The sequence below is a fragment of the Nelumbo nucifera genome, chromosome 2, assembly GCF_055504915.1.
Source record: "Nelumbo nucifera cultivar China Antique chromosome 2, China Antique-T2T, whole genome shotgun sequence".
NCBI lineage: Eukaryota > Viridiplantae > Streptophyta > Magnoliopsida > Proteales > Nelumbonaceae > Nelumbo > Nelumbo nucifera.
Genome location: NC_142650.1, coordinates 105,055,316 through 105,080,369, shown reverse-complemented (window position 1 = coordinate 105,080,369; position 25,054 = coordinate 105,055,316). Strand labels below are relative to the sequence as shown.

General features: G+C 36.4%; 1 protein-coding gene across 3 annotated transcripts; it reads left to right on the top strand.

Moving 5' to 3' along the window:
* The first annotated feature begins 1,480 nt into the window (after positions 1-1,480).
* LOC104603526 (protein EMSY-LIKE 3) lies at positions 1,481-25,006 on the top strand. Of its 3 annotated transcripts, none has more exons than XM_010267583.3 (10): positions 1,481-1,970; positions 9,460-9,668; positions 9,759-9,868; positions 9,957-10,206; positions 10,640-10,825; positions 10,905-10,973; positions 23,272-23,517; positions 23,595-23,663; positions 23,746-23,809; positions 24,274-25,006. In XM_010267583.3, exons 1-10 carry the CDS (start codon positions 1,943-1,945, stop codon positions 24,483-24,485), a joined length of 1,443 nt encoding a protein of 480 aa, XP_010265885.1. In that variant the 5' UTR covers positions 1,481-1,942; the 3' UTR covers positions 24,486-25,006. The 3 variants fall into 3 exon arrangements, with proteins under 3 accessions (XP_010265885.1, XP_010265884.1, XP_010265883.1); XM_010267582.3 differs by having other exon boundaries at positions 10,631-10,825; XM_010267581.3 differs by having other exon boundaries at positions 1,482-1,970; positions 10,598-10,825.
* Positions 25,007-25,054: the final 48 nt, after the last annotated feature.

Genomic DNA, 25,054 nt, shown 5'->3' with positions numbered 1-25,054 from the left:
TATTAAAACCATATTTCCTAATCTTAAGATCTAATATCGTAGCTAAGCAATAAAGGGGAGAAATGTTCTCCAAATATTTTTAAAATATATTTTCCATTACTTCAATAATTCATTTAAATTGTGGGTTATTTCTTATTCCTTTGCATGTGTGAGAAAGTCTGCTTAAATGATCAGTACCACCCTTGCTAAAATAACTAAATTATTTTCTACATTTTTGGCAAATTGCTATATTTCCCTTCCCCTCAACATCTTCTATTTTAAATACTTTTCAAATCGAATTGTCGATTCAGAACATCTTCTACATTTTTTGCCAATTTTTTTAATTCTAAAAAAATAAAATTAATTTAATTGGACTTACCCCGGATTGTCAGTTCAGAATCTCAACTTTATTTCAACGGTTAAAGCCTTTCAACGTCTAAGGCTTCAAGCCTCCCAAATTGCTAACTTGGAGAATCAGACACTCAGCCAATCAGACTATTAGAGTTCACTTAAACCGCAAAGAATGTATGAGAGAATGGGAAGAGATTAAGAGAATTGTTGATTGTTGATTATTGAATTGGTGTGATGAAAAGTATGGTGGATGGCTATTCATAGGAATTAAAGATAACTCAATTGCCCAAAATACCCTAAAAATCAATTATTTTTTAGTTGTTGGGAGGGGTATTTTGGTTATTATAAAGTTATTTATAACTTTACTCAAAACCCCCCTAAACTAGTTGTTATATAGCTGCTGGGGGGCATTTGTGTCATTTTCTCCCATTCATAAGCAAAATACATAAATACCCCCCTAAAATAGCTATATTGGGAGCTATTTATGTAAAAAACCCTCAAAGAACTGAAACTAGCTGTTGGGGGGACTGGGAAGTAGGGGCCACCGGGCCAGATGGATAGCCTAATTTTCGGATGGGTTGAGCGTGGCCTGCTATGGGCCCTATTGGCCATACCGGTGAGTAGACTACGAACCCTAGACCCAGCACGACACGGATCATAATGCTGGGCCTGACACGGCCCGCGGGCTGTCGTGCCAAGCCAACCCGATTTACACCTATAATTCTCATTCCCATTTGTATGGAGCTGACGTGGAATATCTTGATTGATGGCCGAATGCTACGAGTACGTCGAGTAGAACTGTAGACAATTAGAACTCGATTTTAGTAGATTCTTTAAGGTTGATTTTTATTTGATTCAGCTGTCTTTTGAGTGTCAGTCTGTCCATTTCTTTGCTACACACGTGTAATCATGTAACCACAAGAATTTAATTCACCCCTACTTGGCTATTCATCAAATCAAAAGCAAATAGCCCGATCGGACCGGCCACGGCCCACGGGTCTTTTGGTTCATACGATACGGATGCGATTCCACCTATGATCCATGATCCATGATCCACGATCGACGACCCATGATCCATCATCAATCAAACTAGATTTTTGCATATTTAAAGGTGCCCGCTCTAACTCGGGAAAGCCCCGAACTTTTCAAAGCCCTAGATCGCACAAGCAGACAATAGAAGCGAGAAGGGGCGGACCTCAAACTCCACTATAAATTGAAAAAAAAGGCGCTATAAAATACATTTCAAGTCCGTCTTTTCTCCTCGCATTCCCTCTCGCTTGCAGACCTGACTGATCGACCACGCTCGTGAGTCGTGTCCCTTGCTGCTCCCTCTCCCTCCCTCCCTCTATTTAACTGATTTTCAAGTGTCAAACGGATATCTCCTTCTCCAGCTTCGAATTCCCGCTCAGGCCCTCGTTTCAAAGCCTACTGAATCGCTTCTCCGTCATGTTTCCAGAAAGAATGTAGAAGAGGATCGCCAACATCCCGCTCGTGGTCGATTGCAGCTTCTGTTTCTGTTGATTCATTCGGATCTTTCAGCTTTTCTGGACGCCTAGAGTGAATTCCGGGGTTAATTTCGTTCGAGTAGGGATCTGGTTCCAGGAGCCTTGGTATGGATTACGGGCTCTCCGATAGCAGCGGTGAGTTACTTCAGGATCCTATGTTTACCGCGTTTTGTGATCTCCGAGGAGTTTCTGTGCTTTGTTTCACGGGTTGGGGTTTAAGAGTTTGGTGAATTTGATTCACATTGTTAGTTTCGAGGTGTTTCCCGTTGGAGCTGCTGAACGGGGGTGGGAGTTGGTGAGTGTAGGAGAGCGAATGAATTAGGGTTTAGAGCTTGATCTGTTGGTAGCTGGTTTTAGGGTTTTGAGCTGAAGTATGTTTGTTTTATAACATTTGAATTGTATTTGGGTTGGTTTTTGGAAGCTGGGTTTATTCAATTTAGGAATTCGCTCCAAGCGAACGCGGGCTAGGGTTTCTGCCTCTTTAGTTTGTGTATTTTGTTTGGCTTGTTTCCTGAACCTAGAAAAATTGGGTGTTGATCAAGGGTGAGTACCATTGGGGTGTCAGAGGTTACTGTCAGTAATCCTAAGCACAAAATAAATGTTTTTGTGAAAACCTTAAGACAATCATCTTCCTCTAGGAGTGCACAGTAATATTTGAGTTACACGGGATGGTTGGACCTGCAGGAAGTGATTTATCATCACCAAGCTGGTTATTATTTTTTTCCGTTCAACTTCTATGGTGAAAGCCACATAAAATTCTTTACTTTTTCTTTCTACATTTTCTTTATCTTGGCGATTTCCATCTTTTGAGCTTGTTCTCATTGAGAAGCGCATCTGGCATTTCAGAAAATGAACGCATGTCTGTTTTCAAGTGCTTCAAATGACAAAAAAAAAAAAGAATTTTACGTTTGACAACATGATTTCAACTTAGTGTATATGTTGCTGAACATTCATCGTGCAGCCAAGAGGTTTGCACGAGTGACTGGGGTACAGTTTTTTTTTTTTTTTTGATGAGATCGCTGGTAGACAGTCTTGGCTATCTATGCGTTAGATAGAAGAGAAAACAGCAAATAGAAAGTAACCATCATAATTAGTTAATTAGTTGCTTCTTAAAAATGAAAGCTAATAGAGTTGCTATGATAAATGTTCATTTCTAGAAGAATTATAAAAAAAAATGTTCATCTCCAGAAGTCTCTGTTCGGAGGATTATCTAATAGATAATTCTTTTGACTTATGACTTCTTAATCTAGTTCTTTCAATTTATTGACAATTATTATTTTTTGGACTAACAACATAATCAGCAAAAGTGAATTATTATTTTTTGATCAGAAACACATAAATGATTCATTAAATTAAAAAATCATGTATAACAAGAAGTTGTGGGCAGACAAAAAGTCCAAAGGAAAATCCCACTAATCACAACACAGTCCCAATTTATAGCCCAAAGGACAATTTCATTACTTACAACACAGCCCCAAAGATAGCCCAAAGGAAATCCCACTAACTACAACATAGCCCAGAACATAGATTGTCTTTGAACTCATTGCTTAGCTAAACCATCATCAATGCTGTTAGCTGATCTCCTAATCCATCTTATTTGAATCACCAAATCATTAGAAACCTGCTTGAAGCGCCTGAGCTCATTCCTTAGCCTCCATATTGCTCCTTCCTCTTTCTTCAGCCAGTTTACAACAATTTTTTAGTCCCCTTCAAAAGTGAATAAGTGAATTATTACTTAAATTGGTTGGAAGAATCAGGTGGAACTAAACATTCTCTAAGACTAAGAATCTAAGAGAGTGGAGGTACTGATGGAGCAGAAAAGCTTGTTGGACTAAAGTTTGTTATACAAAGAATGAAGAAGCTGTTGGGGGAGGAAATCAAGATCCTTTATATTTTTTCTTTTGGTTGGTAATAATTAAGAAAAATTTATCAAATTTTTGAGGTACAAAAACACTAGAGAAACAGCTATCTGGAAGAATACTAAAAGCCCCCTGTCTGGCCATCAGCCAGCTCCCCATACATGATACACCCAATAAATTACAAAGGGTAGATCACGCCCCATCAAGTTTCCTCAATTTCTCTTAGTCTAGTTGAAAATTTGTTACTTTTGGGTTTTCTTTTCTTGATCGTTCACAAGTTTAAATACGTATGCTAAGAGAAAATTAAAAAAGTACATCAAATTTTCCTCACAAGGAGAGCAGGAACAATCATTTCTGTTTTCTTCACCTAAAATAAATAAAAACCTAATGGTCCACCCGTGTAATTTTGACCCCATTTACAATCCCACACCATTAGCATTTATTCTTGCCAATGAGTCAGTAAAAGATTAGCTGATTGTCTAACATGTCATTTATATTTGAAGCTAGAGATCTTGATTCCCTAATTGCATGTCATAGAACTCATGGGCCATCTTTTTCATTCGTCATCCACCCTCTCACAAGTCACAGCTTGAGAGTCTCTTCCATCTCTAGGGATCCAATGGTATGTTGAATGAGTAACATATTTGAAGATCTTGGTGGAGAGATGGTAGTCCATATCTCAAGTTATCCCCTTTCCCAGTTTAACCTGAAAAGATATATAACTCTTCATTATGTTTCTGATTGTACCACCCATTCTAGAATATAAAGGCAGTGAAACCTGGCTACCAAGGACCTGGCCTTATGAATATAAAGACGGTGAAACTAAGGGTCCTTGTCCTCTTCAGACTTCAGTCTTCCCTCATCTAATCAATTGTAACTTGGAGAGTTATTTAGAATTAGGGAAGTTTAGATTTTAGGCTCCTCGCTTTTTTTGATCAATAACAGAAATCTTTATTAATGAATAATACTTGTGAAAATTAATTACAGAAATTGGGGAGGGAGGTAAACTATCTTAACTCCCCAACATCAAAATGACAACAAAATACTAAAAATGTGCCCAAAACAAAGAATCCTTAGCCACCCCTTGCTTAGCTAACCCTTCAGCCATTGAGTTAGCACTTCTCTTCACCCAGCTGTATTGCACCTCTAAGTCCTTACACAGCCAATTAAATTTTTTCTTTTCATTGCTGTAACTCCACAAGCCACTGATATCTCCTTTCAGCCACCTAATCACCACCTTCGAGTCCCCCTCAATCACTAAGCATTTGATGCTTAATTCTCTTGCTATTTGGATTCCTTCAAGAATTGCTAGAATTTCGGCCCTAAGAGAGTCACCCTCTCCAATTGGCCCAGAGAACATGGCAGTAATATACCCCTCCTCATTCCTGAAAACACCCCCTATCCTAGAAGGCCCTGGATTCCTTAAGCTACATCCATCAAAATTAATTTTTATGAATCTGGCGGGAGGGGGGGTCCAAGTGGGAATACAGTTCCTTTTATACATAGCAGCAGTAGCAACCTCTTTCCACTTTCTCAGCAAGTCTGCCATAGAGAATTCAGAGAATATCTCCATTGATTTCAGTTTAGGCTCCTCACTTTTCTTTCAGCCTTTGTTTTTGTTGGACAAAGCATGTTCTTTTGGCTTGATTTTGATGTTGTTAGGTAGGTTATTTAATTGCCTATCTAGTCATCATAATCATCATCATTGTTGTTGTCATCATCCAAGCCTTATGCAAACCGTGTGGGATCAGCTACATGAATCTCATTTTGCCATTCCATTCTGTTTAATGCCATTTCCACTGTTAAATTATTTGTGCTTAAATAATTTCTTATTACTTCAACCCATGTCCTTTTTGGTCTACCCCTACTCCTTCAAGCCCCTTCAACTTGTAACAGATAACTTCTTAATTCTTATAGGTGCTGTCAAAGGTCTTCTATGCCTGTGATCAAACCAATTGTCCATCTACCAATTAAAAAAGAAAAAAAAAACCAATTGTTCATCTAGTGAGACCATAAAAAAAAAGCCATTGTCCAATGTTGGTCCCTGCTATTTGGGTCTTGGTAGGGGTGGATTGGGCACTAGAATAACCTTTGGCTTTTTTGTTTTTGGTACTGTGTGACTGCTCTCAGATTCAAACCCGCATTCTCATGCTTGTCAGCCTGATATTTTACCAATACACCAAACAATGCCCCCTTATCTTTTGAGGTCATGATCTCTTGCATTCTCTATGCTTTGTGTGAGATATGACCCTTTGATTGATAGAGTGTCATGTATCAGTTGGTGGTGGTGGAAACCGTCCTTATCCTTTTCGGGCCAAAATTTTCATTGTTTTTGATTTGTTTAGTTGTACTATGATTAGTATTTGATTGTTCAAGTTGTTTAGAAGTCAATATCAATTCTGCGTGTCTTTATGGGTTATAGGTTATTGTAGTTTTGAAACGTTGAAAGAATGCAAAAATGTCTTGTAGATAAATAGATTGAAAAAAGTCCGAGTAGTGAAGAAAAGTGTTGGTGTTATTGCAGTACTTATGTTTTCATTATCATCATCATCTCTATTTCTTAGTAATAAAAACCTTTTGTCTATAGCATTCTCTCTCTCTCTCTATTCCAAACATTATTTTTTTTATCAGTGAATTGTAAGATTTATTAATTCAAAGCCAAAGAAGGTACAATTTAGGGAGAGGCACGAGATGTTAAGGAGGGGAGATGGAGGAAAACATCAACCCTTTAGTTACTAAACATAACAAAGGACTAAGAAAATTACAGAGAAGCCCAATATAAGGAGACCCGAGTAGCCCCTTGTTTAACAAGATAATCAGCCAAGGCATTAGCTGATCTCCCCAACCACTGAAATCTGACTGTCATGTCCCTTAATAGCCATTTGACCTTTTTTAAAATATCCTTAAACTGCCAAGTGACAGTACTCACAATGATATTCTAGTGCCCAAAGGCTTGAAACATTTAAAGAGAACCATGATATGACCACTTGGCAGTCACCTTCCACGTCTAAGTTTGACAAATTTATTGATGAAGCCATTTGGAGATCTTGCAAAAGGGATGTGCTCTCATCACTTAGATTTACCTACACCAAATGGACCTGAGAAGCTAAGGATAATACTTCCAGTTTCATTGTGTTAATAAATGATCTTTTCTTTTTGATCTTAATACAATACCTTACCTTCTCTTAAAAACAAAAGAACAATACTTCCAATTTCATCTCTAAGGACTGCACCTATCCTCACCTTGTCTGCCATCAAAAGCTCTCCTCATTTCCAGAGGACTTGCCATTGATGGATCGTGCTGTTTCTGTGGTGAGAACGAAGATAGTGATCACATTTTTAGAAATTGTTCTTTGCAAAACAAGTTTGGCATATCATTGATCCCAACATTGTTGGGCCGACCAATAGAGATTATTCAATTTAGGAATGGTGGAAGAGTGTGGCAAATTCTGTGGAGTCTATGCCCTATGAGAAATATAACCCCATTCTTTGGTTTCTTTGGAAAAATAGAAATGAAAAACAAAAGTTTAACAATCGGTGTCTTCCCTCGTCAAGTATTATTGTGAGAGCTGTGAACTCTTATAAAGATCGTTTTTGTGCTTAGCAAATATTAGCAATCCAAACAATTTAAAATCATGTAGGCCCATTATCTGGAAGACACCAAGATATGGTAATGTCAAAATAAACTTTGATGCATCGGGAAAGGATGATGGAGCTTGTTTGATTGCTTGCATTGCTAGGAACCATGTTGGTGATGTGCTAGATGCTAAAGCTTATTCAATTGGTATGACCACTATTAATGTTGCTGAAGCTTGGGCAGCTTGGGAAGCCCTTAATGTTGCTTTCAATTTCAAGGACCACCCCATTTGTATTGAAGGTGATTATCTCCTTGTTATTTCTTGACTTAAGAAGCTGATTGATGTTCCCTGGAGGCTGAAGACCATCATCAATGAATGTTCAAAGCTGGCCAATAGTCTGGGGTGCAGTATTTACTTTGTCCACTCCTTCAGGGAAGCGAACCAAGCTGCAGATTGGGTGGTGCATCAAGCTCTCTCTTCCTCCACCAATCCTCTAAATTTTTGTATTTTTGCTCTTCCGAGTGCTTTAATGTATATTTGCACAAGTGATGTTTGGGGCAGAGCTGCCCTCTCTTGTGTAGCTCCTAATCTTAAAAAAAAAAGGAAAAAGAAGTGAAGCTTTGATCAATGCCAGAGGAAAATAGGGGATATTGGCCAGGCTAAAGGTCACTGAAATTGTGACAACAAGTTGTTGTAACTTGTAAGTAAACCACTCCAAAAGAAGTAAAGTAGGATAAAAATAGGGTCTCTGTCTGTCTGATTGGTTAAAGTATAGGTTTTAAGGTACTGTCCCAGAACAGTGAGGAGCCGTTGCCCATAATACATAAAAATACCAAAACTAGGGCTATATGGGTATGATTGAATGATTTTTTATAAGGAGGATTTCCTACAGAATAGGGAATGGTTTCATATTGGGCTCTAATAAAGGTACAATGGGGTCAGAATGAGAAAATAATGGGCAAGATTCTAGATCAGCCATATGAAAAAGTAAAACAGTAGAGGAAGTAAATAAAGGATAGAATAACCAAAATCAGCACCATTTTTCAAGGAAAATGCACCCAGAGATATGGTATCATCACCTTCATGAGCTTGAGGCACTAGACAACTGTAAAAGGAAGTTATCTTTCATTCATTGTCCTTGCAAGAATGTTGTCATAGGTATGTGTAGAGGATATAAAAAAATATTTTTGAGTTATTTGGCAAATTAAGATTTGATTTAAGAGAATCTTATACTGATTAAGTGGGCTTATTGGATTCAGAACTTAGTTGCTATTAAGTTAGGATTGCTGCAATGGCCAGTTCATGGATTGTAAGTCTTATTAACAGTTTTCCTGGGCCTGGGCCTGTCACCTGTGGTTATAGATTTTTAGTCCTGTGGCTTAGTTTCATTGTTATATATATATATATAGATAGATAGATAGATAGATATAGAGTTCTCCTCAAATGCCTTTTGATTGTTGAAGAGTTCCTTGAGCTCTTTAACTTTGCATCATTTCCTTTTTTTTTTATTTTACAAGGATGCCATCAATTGTTTTACCATCTTGCCTGAAATCCTGATAACAAGGGAATCAACACTTTGATTCTCTTCCATATCACAGAATACAAAGATTGATGCCTTTTTTTTATCTTGTTTAGCTACTCTCTTTTCAGGTACCTAATTACATATACCTTGCTTTAATCCTCACTATTATGTATGCAAAACTGGTGGACACATGTCAAATTGTCAATACTCCATCTGCATTTCTTTGGTAGTTGAAAGAAAAATGTAATTCTACCGTGTTGCTTTGTTACTTTGTGTAATGAATCAAGTCTGTACAAAGTGTTATACATCCCTGAATAGGCTGGAAGTACTCCACCTATCTTTTTTTAAGAATATCAATCGTCAGTCTTATGAGGAACATAATAACTCATAGCCTGCTTACTTAACCCTCAGAAGCTATATTACCTAGATACATCAAAGACACTGGCTGGACATGGTATCTGGATATCATAGCTCACAGGTTATTTTCTGCAAGGGACGGTATAACTGGATCCTATATCTGTATTTCAGAAACAAAATACTTCACACTGAGGATGCATTACTTCTTTCATTTTTCACCATGAATTACTTCTTTAGGTAAACTCATCACAGTATTGGCATACCTATGGATTTATTCATGTTATATTTCTTTCTTAAAATGACAACAGGAACTGATGATGATCTTCCTCCATCACATCAAAACAGAGGAGTTCCCAGAGGGGGTCGCCTTGCAGGAAATGGAAGATCTGCTGTTGTAGGTTCTGCTGCATACCCTAGGATGCATACCGATATGGAGACCCAGATCCACCAGCTTGAGCAAGAAGCATACAGTTCAGTCCTTCGAGCCTTCAAAGCTCAATCTGATGCTATTACTTGGGTATTTATAATTGCCTGTCTGCTAAACATTATAATGTACCATATATCTTGAATAGATTTAAGTAACTGCTTAGAATTGAATTTTCCTCAGGAGAAGGAAAGTTTAATTACGGAACTTCGAAAAGAGCTCAGAGTATCAGATGAGGAACACAGAGAGCTTCTAACAAGGGTTAATGCGGATGACATCATCAGGAGGATAAGGTCTGATAGTGTTATGAAACAAGCTTTCTTGTTTTTTCTTGGCCAATTCTTCCTTGTAATTGGAAGCTATATTGGGTAATGACATTAGGGAATGGAGACAGGCAGGTGGACTACAAGCTAGTTTGCTCAGTTCTCAACCTGTTCATGATCCTGTACCCAGTCCTACTGTCTCAGCATCACGCAAGAAACAGAAGACATCACAATCTGTACCTTCTCTTTCCTTGAATGCACCATCTCCGGCTTTTCACCCACAAACAGTATCTGCATCCATGCAGCCATCGTCTTCGGCTGCAAAGCGAGGGGCTGGAGTAGGAGCCAGGGGCAAGAAACCTAAATCAGTAAGTCAAAATATTTTGAATTATGTGTCATGTGAAGATAAAGAATCTACATGGATAGAGACACATACTTACATTTTTGAGCAAAAAAGATTTCTGTTGAAGCAGTGATCAATGCATGCCTGGACGTTTTGTGTTCCTGGCTGGCAAATCACTCTTTATTCAGGGATATGCACGGAAATGATTTACTGTCTTCTGTCTTTTTTTTGAACACTTAATGTATCTTCCCTGTGGTGTGTATGGAATCTCATTGTACTGGGGTTTTTTGTACAGCTTTGATCATTAATACAATACCCTACTTTACCTTCTTCAAAAAAAGCAGGATTAAGAATTGACACCAATATCTTTTTCTTCCTTCCCTCCTTTTTGAGTTTTTCTTTCATTTTCCTTTTAGGGTCAGTCTATGCCTGATACATCCTCAATGAAGTCCATGCAGTACCCTTTGACAGGTGCAGCTGGAAGGGGCCAAGTGGCTAATAGAGGTTCCTCTGGTGCCCTCGTGGCAAATGAACCTACTGAAGCAGCAGCATTTGATCCATTAATTGGGCGGAAAGTGATGACAAGGTGGCCAGAAGATAACAACTTCTACGAGGCTGTTATAACTGACTATAACCCTGTTGAGGTATATTTGACCGTTGAAGATGCATTATTTTTAGCCTTCAATGGGATGTGTAGCTAAGCTTGTGATTCCATTCTATTAGGGAAGACATGCCTTGGTCTATGATATCAATACAGCAGATGAGACATGGGAATGGGTTAATCTCAAAGAGGTAATGTTTATACTCTTGTGAGTGAAATGTATACTCTTGCTTTTTTTGTTTGTTAGATATTGTTGCATTGGCATAAATGTGACGTTTAAAATGCCAATTTTGTGAAATTTCAACTACTTGAGAAGATTATGTTCGAAATGTTACAAATTTTATGTTAGTATTATGCTTTAGAGCATTGTTAATACTAATTGTTACTTATAAAAAACATTGTTAGTATTAATGATTGAAAATATCACTATTTTTTTTTTGAAATTATAAAAGGATATACTCTTTTAAATAATTATATCCAAAAAAAAGATTCAACAATGATTCTAGAATCCTCTTCTTCCACTTAAAATGAATGTTAAGGGTTTAAAAAATTACTACATGAGATCATCATTGGGCAATAGCCCTTTGCTATACACCAGTAAATGTGCATGTGCATTGCACATGCTGATGATGATGAGTGTTCTTATTAGGGCTGTAATCAAGCCAAGTTGAGTCACTTGAGTTTTGGGAAGCTCGAGCTTGATCTCGACTAAAAAACTCAAAGTTCAAAATTCGACTCGAGCTCAATTGAGTATTGAGATTCGTACTCAAACTCAACTTGAGTCAATACTCATAAGCGACTCGAGATTGACTTGGTTTGAACCAATTATAAATAAATTTCTATTAAAATTTATAAATAATTCAACATTATGAAATATTGTAAATACAAATATATTATGAAATTTGATTATAAATTTATTTATTTATATTATGAATAAATTAATATAAAAGTTAATATTTACTTATATTATAAATAACAATATATTAAAAAAATAATATTTTATTAGAAGCTTGATTAAGCTTGCGAGCTACTCAAGCTAGCTATTATGAAGCTCAAACTCGGCTAAACTAACTATTGGACATTTGGACTTGAATCAAGTCTGACTCGACTCATAATCTTCGAGCCAAGTTCGAGTATTTAGCGAGTTGAGCCCGAGTAGCTCGCGAGTTGGCTGGGCTCGCTTACACCCTAGTTCTTATCAAAACCCATGTAAAAAAGATTGAAGGATGGTCTACTAATGGATTTATTGCCTTTCAACCTAAAGGCCTAGCTTCAAATCTTCTTGTAGTTTATATCAATGTTTTCAACTTGTGGTTGAATTAGATAGTCGGGTTAATTGACTTGTTGCTTAGAGAAATTTCCAAGTACTAGTAAATGTGCACATGATTTGCTCATAGCAATTTCAACAACATCAAAGCCCATGTAACAAAGATGAGTAGTTGAAACATGCATGGTGGATTTATTGCTTTTTAACCTAAAGGCCTAGCTTGAAATCTTCTTGTAGTTTATATCAATGTTTTCAACTTGTGGTTGAATTAGATAGTTGGGTTACTTGACTTGTTGCTTAGAGAAATTTCCAAGTACTAGTAAATGTGCACATGAATTGCGCGTAGCAATTTCAATAACATCAAAGCCCATGTAACAAAGATAAGTAGTTGAAACATGCATGGTGGATTTATTGCTTTTTAACCTAGAGACCTAGTTTCAAATCTTTTTTATTTGTAACCAAGGTTCAAAATATTGAGACATCCAATACACACGAACGTGCATATTGGGTGTTCTGATCACGTGCTCCAATATTTATTTTCAAAATTTTACAAGGGATCTGTTTTAGCAAGGCCTACCCCTTGAAAATAACAAAAAACCAAAACACTAAGTATTTAGTGTATTGGGGTGTAGCCCAAATTGGCACTATATGCCGAATACACCGCAATACATTGTGATCTTTTGAAGCTTGCTTGTAGTTTATATCAATGTTTTCAACTTGCAGTTGAATTGGATGATTAGATTGATATTTACCCGCCACCTAGACAAAATTTTGAGCATGTTTCAACTCAACTAATTGAAAAAAGAAAAAAAGGAAAAAAAATATTGGCTTGTTGAACAACTAATTGACCCTACTAGTTGAATCGTTAACCTATTTAACCTGGTCAATGGGTCATGGATAAGGCATTAGTTTTCTTTTCTTTTTCTTTCTTATATTTTATCCATTCCCATCATTATTAACAATAATTCTTATTTTTTAAACATATTTTGGTTTAATATAATGAACATATAATAAATTTAAAATACATGCTCAAATATTACAATATTTTGTATATTTTTATTATTTAATTTATGACATCACAAGTTGATTTGTCTGATTGAGATGGTAATATGGTTCCAATCGATTTTTAAAACATTGATTTTTTATCAATGTTTTTTATTTTGTAGTCAAATCAATTGGTTGGATTAGTTGACCTATCACTTGACTAGAATTTTGGGCCCATTTACCACCAAGCTGCTTGCCTATAAAAACCATTGGCTTAGTCAACAACATGGTGACTTAGCCATTGAACCACTTGATGCCTTGTCTCAATTATGGGGTCACAGGTTAGACATTAGTTCTATTTTTTCTTAGCTTTTGTATTCCATTTCCATCAGTAATAAAAATAATTATTTATTTATCACATTTATTTTTTTAGTATGATGAATGCATAGTATTAGAGGTGTGGCCATATTTTTCTACAAAACTTCTATATTTTTTAGAATTTATTTTATTTCTATGTATTCCAATACCTTGGTTCAATAATTCATAACAAGGGAGAGATTTTTTTTTTTGGTATTCAGTGCCATGCACCATTAATAACTTCCCCCTTGATCGAGGTTCAAAGTATTGATACGTATCGGCCTGTATAAGCCAATACGTATCGTGCCGGGAGCTTCCTGATATGCCCCTACAGGGGTTGTATCGGGTGAGACCATGGTTCAGAGGGTATCCAGGACTTAAACCGACCCCTCTAAACCAGTTTTGGAAAAAAATAAAACATAAAAAAACACTGACACAGGCCTATTACTTTGAACCTTTCCCTTGACCCCTTTTCCCCCAAAGTGCTGGTTGTGGGATTCAATTCTGCATTAACACTGGAACAAACCAGTTAACACACCAACGGACCAGCCCTCGATTTGGTAACAAGGGAGAGCTTGAGGAGGATGCCACCCAAAGAATTAGAGCAGGATGGGCAAAGTGGAGGGTGCATCTAGAATTTTATGTGATAGGTGAATACCACTTAGATTAAAAGGAAAATTCTATAAAACAGTCGTATGGCCAGCTGTGTTGTATGGAGTGGAGTGTTGGGCGGTCAAGAAACAACATGTTTAGAAAATGAATGTGGCAGAAATGGGAATGCTAAGATGGATGAGTGGAAAAACTAGAAAGGATAGGATTAGGAATGAAGTTATTTGTTACCTAGGAGTAGCTCCAGTAGGTGTGGTAAAATGAGAGAGAGTAGACTAAGATGGTTTGGGCACGTGCATAGAAGACCGCCAACTGCATCCATTAGAAGAAGTGATCTGTTACACATTGAAGGGGCTAGAAGAGCTTGGAGTAGACCAAAAAGGACATGGGTAGAAGTAGTGACAAATGATTTAAGCACTAATAATTTAACAGTGGATATGGCTTTAAATAGAACAGATTGGCAAAACAAGATTCATTTAGCTGACCTGACCCCACATAGTTGGGATAAGGCATGGATGATGATGATGATGATCATTATATTTCTGTGTTTTTTAATTTTTATTATTTAATTATTACATCATGGGTTAATCCATTTGATGTAGACAATTTAATTGCTGACCCGCCACATGGATGGAAAAGTCGTTTTACTTTAGGGTCATTTTTAATTTTACATTCCATTTAATCATTAGTAAAATTAGCTCTTATTTTTCACACTTAATTTTTTTAATATGATGCATATATGATATTGGAGGTGTGCTCAATTTTTTTCTACAAAATTTATTTACATTTTCATATTTTTGTCTCTATATTTTTTAAATATTTATCTTTCATCATGACATCATGGGTCGACCCATTTGATGTAGAAGTTTGGATTGTTGATCTTCCACTTACTGGGTGAACTACTGACCCTATTTGACCAAGTCATCAAGCTATGGTAAGACATTAATTTCTTTTTGTTTGTATTATAGCCATTTCCATCATTAACAATAATAGTTCTCATTTTTTTTGAACATATTTTTGTTTAATATGACACATATATAATATTAAAGGCACAATCAAACTTTCTATAAATTATTTAATATTTTTATATTTTATTTTGTTATTTAATTTATGACATCACAAGTCAAACCTGACTTGCTTATTGAGAGGGAAATGTGGTTCGAATAAATTTTAAAACATTGATTCTCTATTAATGTTTTTTAGCTTGCAGTGAAATCGACTGGTTGGCTCATAATTTGATGAGGATTTTGGGTCCATTTACAACAAAACTACTTGCTTGTACAAACCGTTGACTTGGTAAAAAAACATGGTAATCTGTCTAATTGAACTATTTATCCATATGACCCAATTAGTGGGAACACAGGCCAGACATTAATTGTCTTTTTTCTCTAATATTTGTATTCTATTTCCATCATTAAGAATATATTCTTTATCTGTTACTTTTTTTTAATATGATGAATATAATGTTTTAGATATGCCCATATTTTTATACAAATGTTTCTATATTTTTGCCTATTTTTAAAACTTTTAATATTTAATTATGACATTGTGGGTGGACCCATTTGTCCTACAGGGTTGAAGTGCTGACCCACTACCTATGTGGAAAAACCATTTTGCTTTTGGGTTGATTTTAAATTATGTCTTTTTTTCATTTTTATCTTTACTTGCAGGCATGCATGGCATGTGTCCTTACACTAGTGTAAAAGACTGTTGGCTCAAATTACATATAAAATGTATTCAAAGCGAAAATGTGAAAGTGAAGACAAATATATGTTGATCATATCAAAGTGCTTCAAGCACTCGAAACAATTTAAGTATGTGGAACTTTCAGTGTGTTTGTTTATCACCTAGTTTTATTTCTAGAAGTAGTTAGTGTAATGTTAAAATATTGTATTCCTAATCCTAAGAGATAGCCTTCTGTCTCCATAAATGCATCATGAAGCAAGCCCAAAGAAGTCCATGCGGAGGATTGGGCAATGTCCCTAACCTAGGTTTTTGTCTGATATATACATAGGGGTTGTTTTTGTGATTTTAGTTGCACTTCATTCTATTTTAAAATTAGGGATCAGATGCTAGTTGCATCATTGTTGCTTTAATGGATATTTTGCTATTTTGATCCTACTTTCAAGAACTAAGGCTTCAGGTATTAAAAGGTCTTGGTTTTTGTTTATTTTAGAAGTTTTTTTAATGGATAACAATAATTTTATTATATGGTTAAAAGAATGGGTTAATTACATAGAGTGCTGTTCACTTAAGTAAAAAAAAAAAAGTGCTGTTCAATCTTTGCATGAGGTTGGCGCATGCCCCTTCCCTTGACCCTACTTTTGTTTGCTTTACAAATTACCCTAATACAACTGTGTCTTATTTATCCCTTGTCTGGCCAAAGCATCATCCGTCCTATTTGCTTTCACCCCGTCTTGCCAAGGCATCTGCCATACTGTTGGCAGATCTGTAAATCTAAGAGGATGTAGCATTTAGTTCTATGGCCAGTGCCCTAACTTCCCTCAACAAGTATTTATACTTCCAATCTTAAGCCTTGCAAAACAGCTAGTAGTTCTGCCGCTGTTGAATCTCTATACCCAGTAGGTCCTAAAAACAATGCCATTGCATCTCCGTCGCATCTTCTAAGTTCTAAACACTCCAATCCCCAGAAAACTTGGGCTCTCTGTAGCCATCAAAATTCATCTTAATTATGTTTTGCAATAAACGGTAATTTAGAAGTTGGAAAACCATTACAAAGGTGTAAAACATATAAGAATCTACAAAAAACATTGCAGAAAAAGTTAAAAGTAAATGAAAGATAAAAGAGGAGAGGGTAGAAAGGGCTAGCCCAAAGCAAGGATGCTTGACACTTGGAACATCTTCGTAATTGTCCCAGGATGCTCAGCAGTTGGCATACCTTAATCTAATGTTTTCACTGGAGGTGGAGGGTGACTCTTTGACCATCAACAGTTGCATGAAGGGAGCACTCTTTAGGAGCATTTCCTAAATTTCTCATCTTTTTATTTACTGTGAGGTAGTTATTTTCATTTGGACATTCTTCTTCACTCTTTTTAAACATCCAAGTGTTCGCCCTTCTACTCTCGTGGATATTTTTTCAAGGTAGCCCTGCACTTCTAGGCGCAAAGAATGCAATTATTCTTTGGAATAGACAGTCTTTTGAAGAAAAGGAATATGCATACCATAGTTGTCAAGGCGATGCCTAGGTGACAAGGCACCCTTGGAGTCTCGGCTTCTCGCCTCGTCTAATCGTCAAGCAGTTTTCTATAGTGTGTTATAACGAACTTTTATATTCTTAATTTTTTGAGGTTATAATTATAAAATAGAAAATTTTAAACTAAAATATTCATTTTATGTGTTTATATACTAATTTCTTTTTGTTACTTTCTTATTTGTTAGGGTTTAGTCAACACAAATATTGCTAAATGCTGCATTGAACCCTCAAAGGCTTCAAAACCTGAACCAATAAGTAAGAATGAACATAAAATGTTGTCCAAACACATTTTCTTATTTTTCTTTACTAATTTTGTGTTTCTATATACTAATTTTTCTTCTTCTTCTTCCACCTTTTCTTTTCTTCTTTTCCTATAACAGAAATAGGGGTTCAGCCCCTATATTTTTTGAATTTTCTTTTCTTTCTTCTTTTTCTTCTCATGAATATGTTGGAATATGTGGATTTTCTATACTTTTACATGAAGTTTATACTTTTCTTATGAAAACTGTGGATATTTATTAAGGAAATATGATTATGGAACCTAGGGAACTACCCCGGGATACATGTTTTTACTTAAAAAAATCCATCACCTAGGCGAGCGCCTAGGCGACTAGGTGCCCCCCTATTGCCTAGCCTCACCTTGGCGCCTTGAAAACTATGATGCATACTTCTGAAGGAAATATTTGTTCTACAATTCAAGTGGTGAGATATTTGTTCTATGCAGGTGGAGTAGATCTTGGTGCATTTTGAGTCCTTGGATTTATTTAGTCTCTCTTGGAACAGCTTTGCTTTTTTCCTAGACATTGTATTTTGTAATGATTAATTTATAGTTAGTATAGTCAAATTTCTTTCTTTTTCCTTTTCTTGGGTGATCTATTTGTTGCTGAAATGTCTTCACCATCTATTGTAGTTTTTCTTTCTTTTTTAATATTTTTCTACTTGCTATAGAAAGTAAAAAAGAAATGAGAGTTAATAAGTGCTCAAAGAGCTCAGATGGTTGGTTTCTGGAGCTAGTTATTTGTGCTTGAAACTCATTGGTCTGATTCTTGGTTGTGGCTGGTTGGAGCTGTTGGGTGTTGGTTTGTCGGTTTCTTTTGCCTGGTGATGATGGGTTTCCGGGTGTTGGATCAATTGTGTTATCTCTCTGTAGGTTGTGTAGATTGGTTTGGTTGGGTCGTTTGGCTCTTGTTCAGTGTGGCCCTTGTTGAAGATTTCTTTGGATAAAGGGAAGCCCATTTTTCATGGGTATTGTTTTTTGTGGGCCTGTTTTTGTATTTGCCTTTTGCTCTAGTTCCCCATGGTTGGCTCCTTTCTGGTATGCTTGCCTATGATTTTTGTAGTTATTTTTGCTGCTGAATAAAATCATCTATTTATTTATCAAAAAAAAAAAAAAGAAGAAGTGGGAAGAAGTGGCTCGGTCTGCTCCCTTGATTTCTTCCCCTAGTCCTGCTTGGACTCCTCCAGATCCGGGATACATTAAATTGAACTTTGATGGTAGCAGTGAAGGAAACCCAGGCCCTTCAGGTATAGGTGGAGTGTTCCGGGATGAAGAAGGCCGAATTATTGCCATGTTCTCAGCACCTATAGGCTGGGGGGATTCATTGAGAGCTGAAATTTTAGCAGCTCTGGAAGGGATCAAAAGAACCCAGCAGTTGAAAATCAGAAATCTGTTGGTGGAAGGAGATTCTAGGATGACAGTTAGATGGTTGCAGGAGGAAGATTCTAGCCTGTGGAAGTTCTCAAATGAAAAAAAGAAAATCAACCAGATTACTCGAAACATGCAAATTCAGGTTCAGTGGGCCAAGAGGTGTGCCAATTCTCTGGCAGACTCTTTGGCCAAACAAGGGGTGGGAAGAGCAAATCTTTTTTGGGCCATGTTGTAATCTGACCATTGATGTTAGGGAGGGTTAGGTGTTTTTACCCCGCCCTTTTCTGGACAGGTCATCCACCTTCCATGCCTCAAGAAGCTCCTTGACTGATTGAGGATTTGTCCATTGCCAAGAAAAGCGGGACCAAGCTCTGTGAGCAAAAGATTAATGAATGAAATCATGGTTTGCACTTTCCTATTCTTCATGGCACAAGGCACAGTTAGGATCTTGGATGATCATTCCCCTTCTGAACAGCAGCTCCTTGGTCAAGCATGTCCACAAGGCACCCATTCACACTAGAAATGTTACTTTAGAGGGCACTATAGCATCCCGGACTATCTTGTAGGATAATTTAACTGCTTGTTGGAAGGAGCTCACAGAGGAAAAAGGCATTGCTTGACCATTTCCAACATCTTGTATCTGGCTTATTGGGCTTTAGGGAAATGCTACGCAACTTTGTTAGTACTTTCATTTGTCTATGATAACCACACCACTACTGCTGAAAAGTTTACTTTTTCAGTAATAAGAGCGTTTGGTTCATTGACTTACTATTATATAAAAATAATTCCCTCTAATATGTTTGGAAATTGCAACTTACCATCCTATTGTAAAAGCCATTCAACGAAAATAATTAAGAAAATGATTAAATAATTCTTAAATGAATTAATAATTAATAATTATTTAATTATTGTATAATCATTTATTAATTTAATAATTCTTTGCTAATTTAATAGTTGCATATTTCAAAATTATTTAAGAATTAATAATTCATAATTTAATACTGATTTCATAATTCTTTGATATTTTAATTATTAAATTTCTCTTACTTTAATTTATAAAAATTTACTATAAAGTTAATAATGAATTACTAATTAGTTTAGTTATTAGTGACTAATAAATAATGAACTACTACTACTACTACTACTACCAATTTTTGTTATTAATTATTTAATTATTTAATTCACCACCTGAATTAATTTAAATGAATAAGTACCTAAATAGTTACTAATATTCAAACAATGAATTAATTTATCTTTATTTAATATTAAACTTCATTAATATGAATGATTTTATATATTAAATTATTAAATTACTGTTATAAGTTATTAATTATTTAATATTTAATAAATGATGTAATGATTACTAATTTAATTCTTTTTGATTATGAAAAAAATTAATTAAGAATTTATTTATTAATAAACATAGTTTAGCTTTTTATTAATTATTACTTTCATTAATCATTAGTTATTTCATTATTTATCTAAATAGTAATTATGAACGAATGGATTGATTAGTTAGTAATATAGTTATTAATAGCTATCATATATTTAATTGTTAGTCATTTTTTATTAATTAATTAATTGATTAAATTGTTAGTTTATAAAATAATTATTATTTGTATTAAATATTAATAAGTTTTTATTTCTTTTTGTGTAACTTTTAATCATATATTATGTAAATTTTTATAATATTATTAATGAAACAAATATTTATACCTTGTCTGGGTTGAATCAATGCAAGTTTACCACTTAACCTAATCCACGACATCCCTAGGTGCAAATAGTTGGGTGCCCAAGTATTTGGATCTTCTATGCACATCTATAGAGCAATAGTCTGCGGTATGATATTTTTTAATTTTACCATTGCTTGATGTAATAGTAAACTCCTAAGTTGTAATGATAGAATACGAGGCTAACGAGCATGAGAACATGGTCCGGGACTAAGGGCAGTCACTTTGTTCCCAGAAAAAAAATGCCAAAGGTTAGGACCATGTCAAGCTCACCCCTCCCTAGACCCCAGATAGCTTGGCCAACATTGGGTAATGACCTTTTTTTATGGGGAGGGGAATGTTTTAAAACGTGGAGGTGTGACGCGAGGCGTTCCACTACCTAGAGGTGTGAGGCATAGTTCAGAACGCAAGAGGCATAAGCCTCCTGAACACAAGGAGGCATAAGCGTCCTTAAGAGGAGGGGGGTTAGGAGGAAGGGGGGATCTAATTTTTTCTTTATTTTTAATAAAAATCTTTTATATTAAGAACACAAGGAGGCATAAGCGTCCTTAAGAGGAAGGGGGGATCTAATTTTTTCTTTATTTTTAATAAAAATCTTTTATATTAAGAAGAATAAAGATGCATAGCATTAGTTGAAAGGGGGGTCTTTTTTTTGATAAATGATTGAAAATTTATTCATGATAATCAGAATGATATTACAATACAGCCTGCCCAAAGGAGAGGCACGAGCTGGTACCTCTCCACAACAACAACAAAGTACTACCTCAGATTAGGAAAAGAAAGTTTACAGCGTTGCCCATAATAAATGTTCCCTTGATACCCCTTGTTTAGATAACCCATTCGCTATGGTATTAGCTGTTCTACCCACCCATTGATAATTAACAGTCATGTTCCTTGAAAACCAATTAGCTTTCCTCATAAGATCCCTGTAGCACCAAATAACTGAAGTTGGATTTTTTAACCATCCCACAATGACTTTGGAGTCTCCTTCAATAAGCAAATACCGAACTCCTAACTAGTCTGCGATCTGAATACCTTGTATTGCCGCTAGAAGCTCAGCTCTAATAGAGTCTCCTATACCCAGAGCCTGAGAATAAAGCTAATATATTACTATCTTTATCTCTCAGCACCCTACCCATCCATGATGGACCCGGATTTCCTTAGCTGCTACCATCAAAATTCAGCTTTGTCCAGTCTTCTGAAGGAGGCACCCACACAGCTGGTACCCTGTTCTTCCTGTTATTGCTACTAGCCACATCAATCCAGTTCCTCTAAATGTCATAAAAGGAATATGTTTTAAAGGAATCCAATGATCTCAGCCAATGTATTGCCTTGGTCAAAATGCAATCCTTTACGTTTTGAATACTTCTCTCCTCTTTGAAAATCTTCGCATTTCTTTCTTCCCAAATTGTCCACAAAGCAGCAGCTCTAATGCACCTCTACATTGTTTTACCAAATTTTTTGGGCCACACAAAAAAGGAAGGTCAAAGATCTGATCTACGGCTGTAGTCAAATTCCATCTGCAACCAAACAAAGCAAAGATCCAACCCCAAATAGCAACAGAAAAAGAACAGGTTAAAAGTAAGTGAGAGCAATCCCCACCATTAGCCACTGCATAGTACACACCAATTAGGACACAGACACATAGAAGGCCTTCTCTTCTACAGTAAGTCTGAAGTGTTGATTTTCCTATAGAACACCTCTCAGCAGAAAATAATAATTTTAGGAGGTACAGATTTAGACCAAATCTGCTTAGCTGGGAAACCCACTTGTCCCGAGGGAGATCAAAGAGACTTAAAGAAGGAAGCACGCGTGAAGTAGTTGAAAGGGGGGTCTTGCCGCAGGGGCAGGGGGCAAACCACTTTCTTTCCCCTTATCTTTTCTTCCCTTCCCTTTCATTTTCTTTTCTTTCCTTTTCTCTTTTTTCCTTCTCTTTCTTTTTCTTTCCCTTCCCTTCCCTTTCCTTTCCTTTTTTTTTCTGTATTTTTATATAAGATGTGCATGAGGTGTATGTCTCTAGCACACCTCGTGAAAAAAGCGCATGAGGCGTATGCCTCAGAGGTGTTGGCGCCTCTGGCATACGCCTCAGGGCCTTTTAAAACACTGGGAAACAGCTTTTTGGTCCTCTTGCACTTTAATGCTGCACATGGATTAGAGAATATTTAATTTTTGGGGCTTTCTTTTCTGTATTAGGCATTTTTTTTTCGGGTGTGGGAGAGAGGGGTGGGGTGGGGAGCCAGAGGACAGGATTTGATCCCAGGTCAGTGTGAACCACATTCACTGGCTTTAGCAGGTGAGCCAACTGGAACCTTTGAATTAGAGGACAAAATTTATATCCAAGGATGAAGGACAAACAAAGTACCAGTATTTCATTTAGCTTTTTATGCAATGGTGTTTCAAGGCATCAATTCCTCTAGATTTTTTTTTTCTTTCTTTTTAGTCTTAATTGATGTTGGAACCCATCTTTAAGCGATATTATTAGCACATGCTTTTCTATGCATAGCCTTTAGTCTTGTATTTGTTAAACCTATAATTTGCTTCATTTTAATATATAAAGCTAAAAATTATTACCATGTTTCTTAAGTTGGGCATTAACTAGATAATTATTCTGGATTTGACTTGGTCCTAAATTGATAATTTATTTCTGACTGATTTTATGATATTCATCCATTAATGGCAGATATCACCGGATGACATCAGATGGGAAGGTGAGGATCCAGGAATTTCTCGTCGAGGGGGCCGTGGTGGGTCTGGTCGTGGGATTAAGAAGTCTGTTGGCCGTGGAGGTGCTGTTCCGGGTGCTGGAAGAGGGAGGGGTACCACAAAGGTTCAGGGCAAGAAGGATTTCCCACCTTCACAAAATGGCATTGGGAAAAAGAATTCTGATGATATCGAAATTCTTCACACGGATACTCTAATTAAGGAGGTATGAATGTGCAACTTGAGCTCTCGGGCCATAAAATGCAAATGAGTTGACTTTCAGCTTCTCTAAATTTTGATCAGGTGGAGAGGGTTTTTGGTGCAAGTCATCCTGATCCCCTCGAGATTGAGAAGGCAAAGAAAGTGCTAAAGGTAAGAAATGTCACACATCATGTGATCTACTTTTCTGCATCTTTAGGAATCTAAGCTTGGCCTTTTTCTCCTTTCAAATCAGGAGCATGAACAAGCACTTATTGATGCTATTGCAAGGCTTGCAGATGCATCTGATGGTGAAAGCGGTAATTAAAATTTCACTACTCCATGTTCTATTTTACTTTTCAGTTTTCTCAAAATCTTTGGAATGACCCAGCTTCACTTTTCTATATATTGTGGTGATGAGCACCATATTTTGTATATTATGTGCTTCCCCATTGCATTAATTGAACTTCTTGCATCAAATTGAGGTCACTTTTCTTTCTGCAGTACTAAATGGTCTTATTTCTTCTGCTATAAACATCTTATTTATGGTACATTGCTAAAATTGATAATTTGATGGAATAGTTGTTTTTTGAGGCAGCTGGGGTTGTGGTTACAACCTTTATGTATAAGCTGTAGTATGCCAGTGGTTGGTGCTCAGTACGTAAATAAGATACTGATCCACGGAAGCATCACCTTTTTTAGTTTATTTAGATCAATTTTGCATTTCTTGATTGATTTTCAAAAAATAAGCTTAATTCCATATGGTTCTTTTGCCTTGAAACAGATGGCGAGCACCAGTTCTCGCATGGGCAATCAATGGACCGAGAACGAGGGTGGAGAAACCGGCAATATGGTGGCAACCAGCACACTACAGATTTTGATGATGAAATGGGTGAAGGTAGGGGTGAAGGTTCAGATGGGGATCATATAGCTGGAGAAGGTAGAGTTGGATCTGATGACCAGCAAGATGGTGATGAGGGTGACGATGACATTTGATGTTCAGTGCACCATTTCTAGGGTTTGTACTACCAGAAAATTCCTACCTCCCTTGTCAAGGCTATTTTCTTGTCTTGTGCCCACCTATGTGGAATAACAGCTCCTTGCTTCGGTATTTTGTGTAGTAGAGGACTCATAGGTGGGTCTGATCTTACCATTGATCCAGTAAATTTCACCCGGGTAGGCTAGGATTCTTTTGTAAAATTATTTAAGCAGTGAATAACCTGTGGCCATGTAACAAGCCGTCTTGGAAATGGTTGCCTTTGGTTTTGCAGGTTGCACTTGTTTAACTTGCTAATCTTCTCTTCTCTCTTTTTTCAAATTTGTTCTTGCCATTTTAGGTCTGGTAGATGTTCTCCTTGTATGTTTGCAAAGGAGGCATTTTTCATGGTGCAGAGCGTATATGAGCAATTGTACTTGTACACCAGACAGACAAGCCAGGATGAAGAACATTTACCGATTTATATACAGATGGTGTCCATTGACATTTGAAAGCAACCTAATTTCTTTGTTCTTTCCTACCTGTTTTCTTTTGTGTTTGGCACGATGTGTTTTGGTTTTCAAGTCCT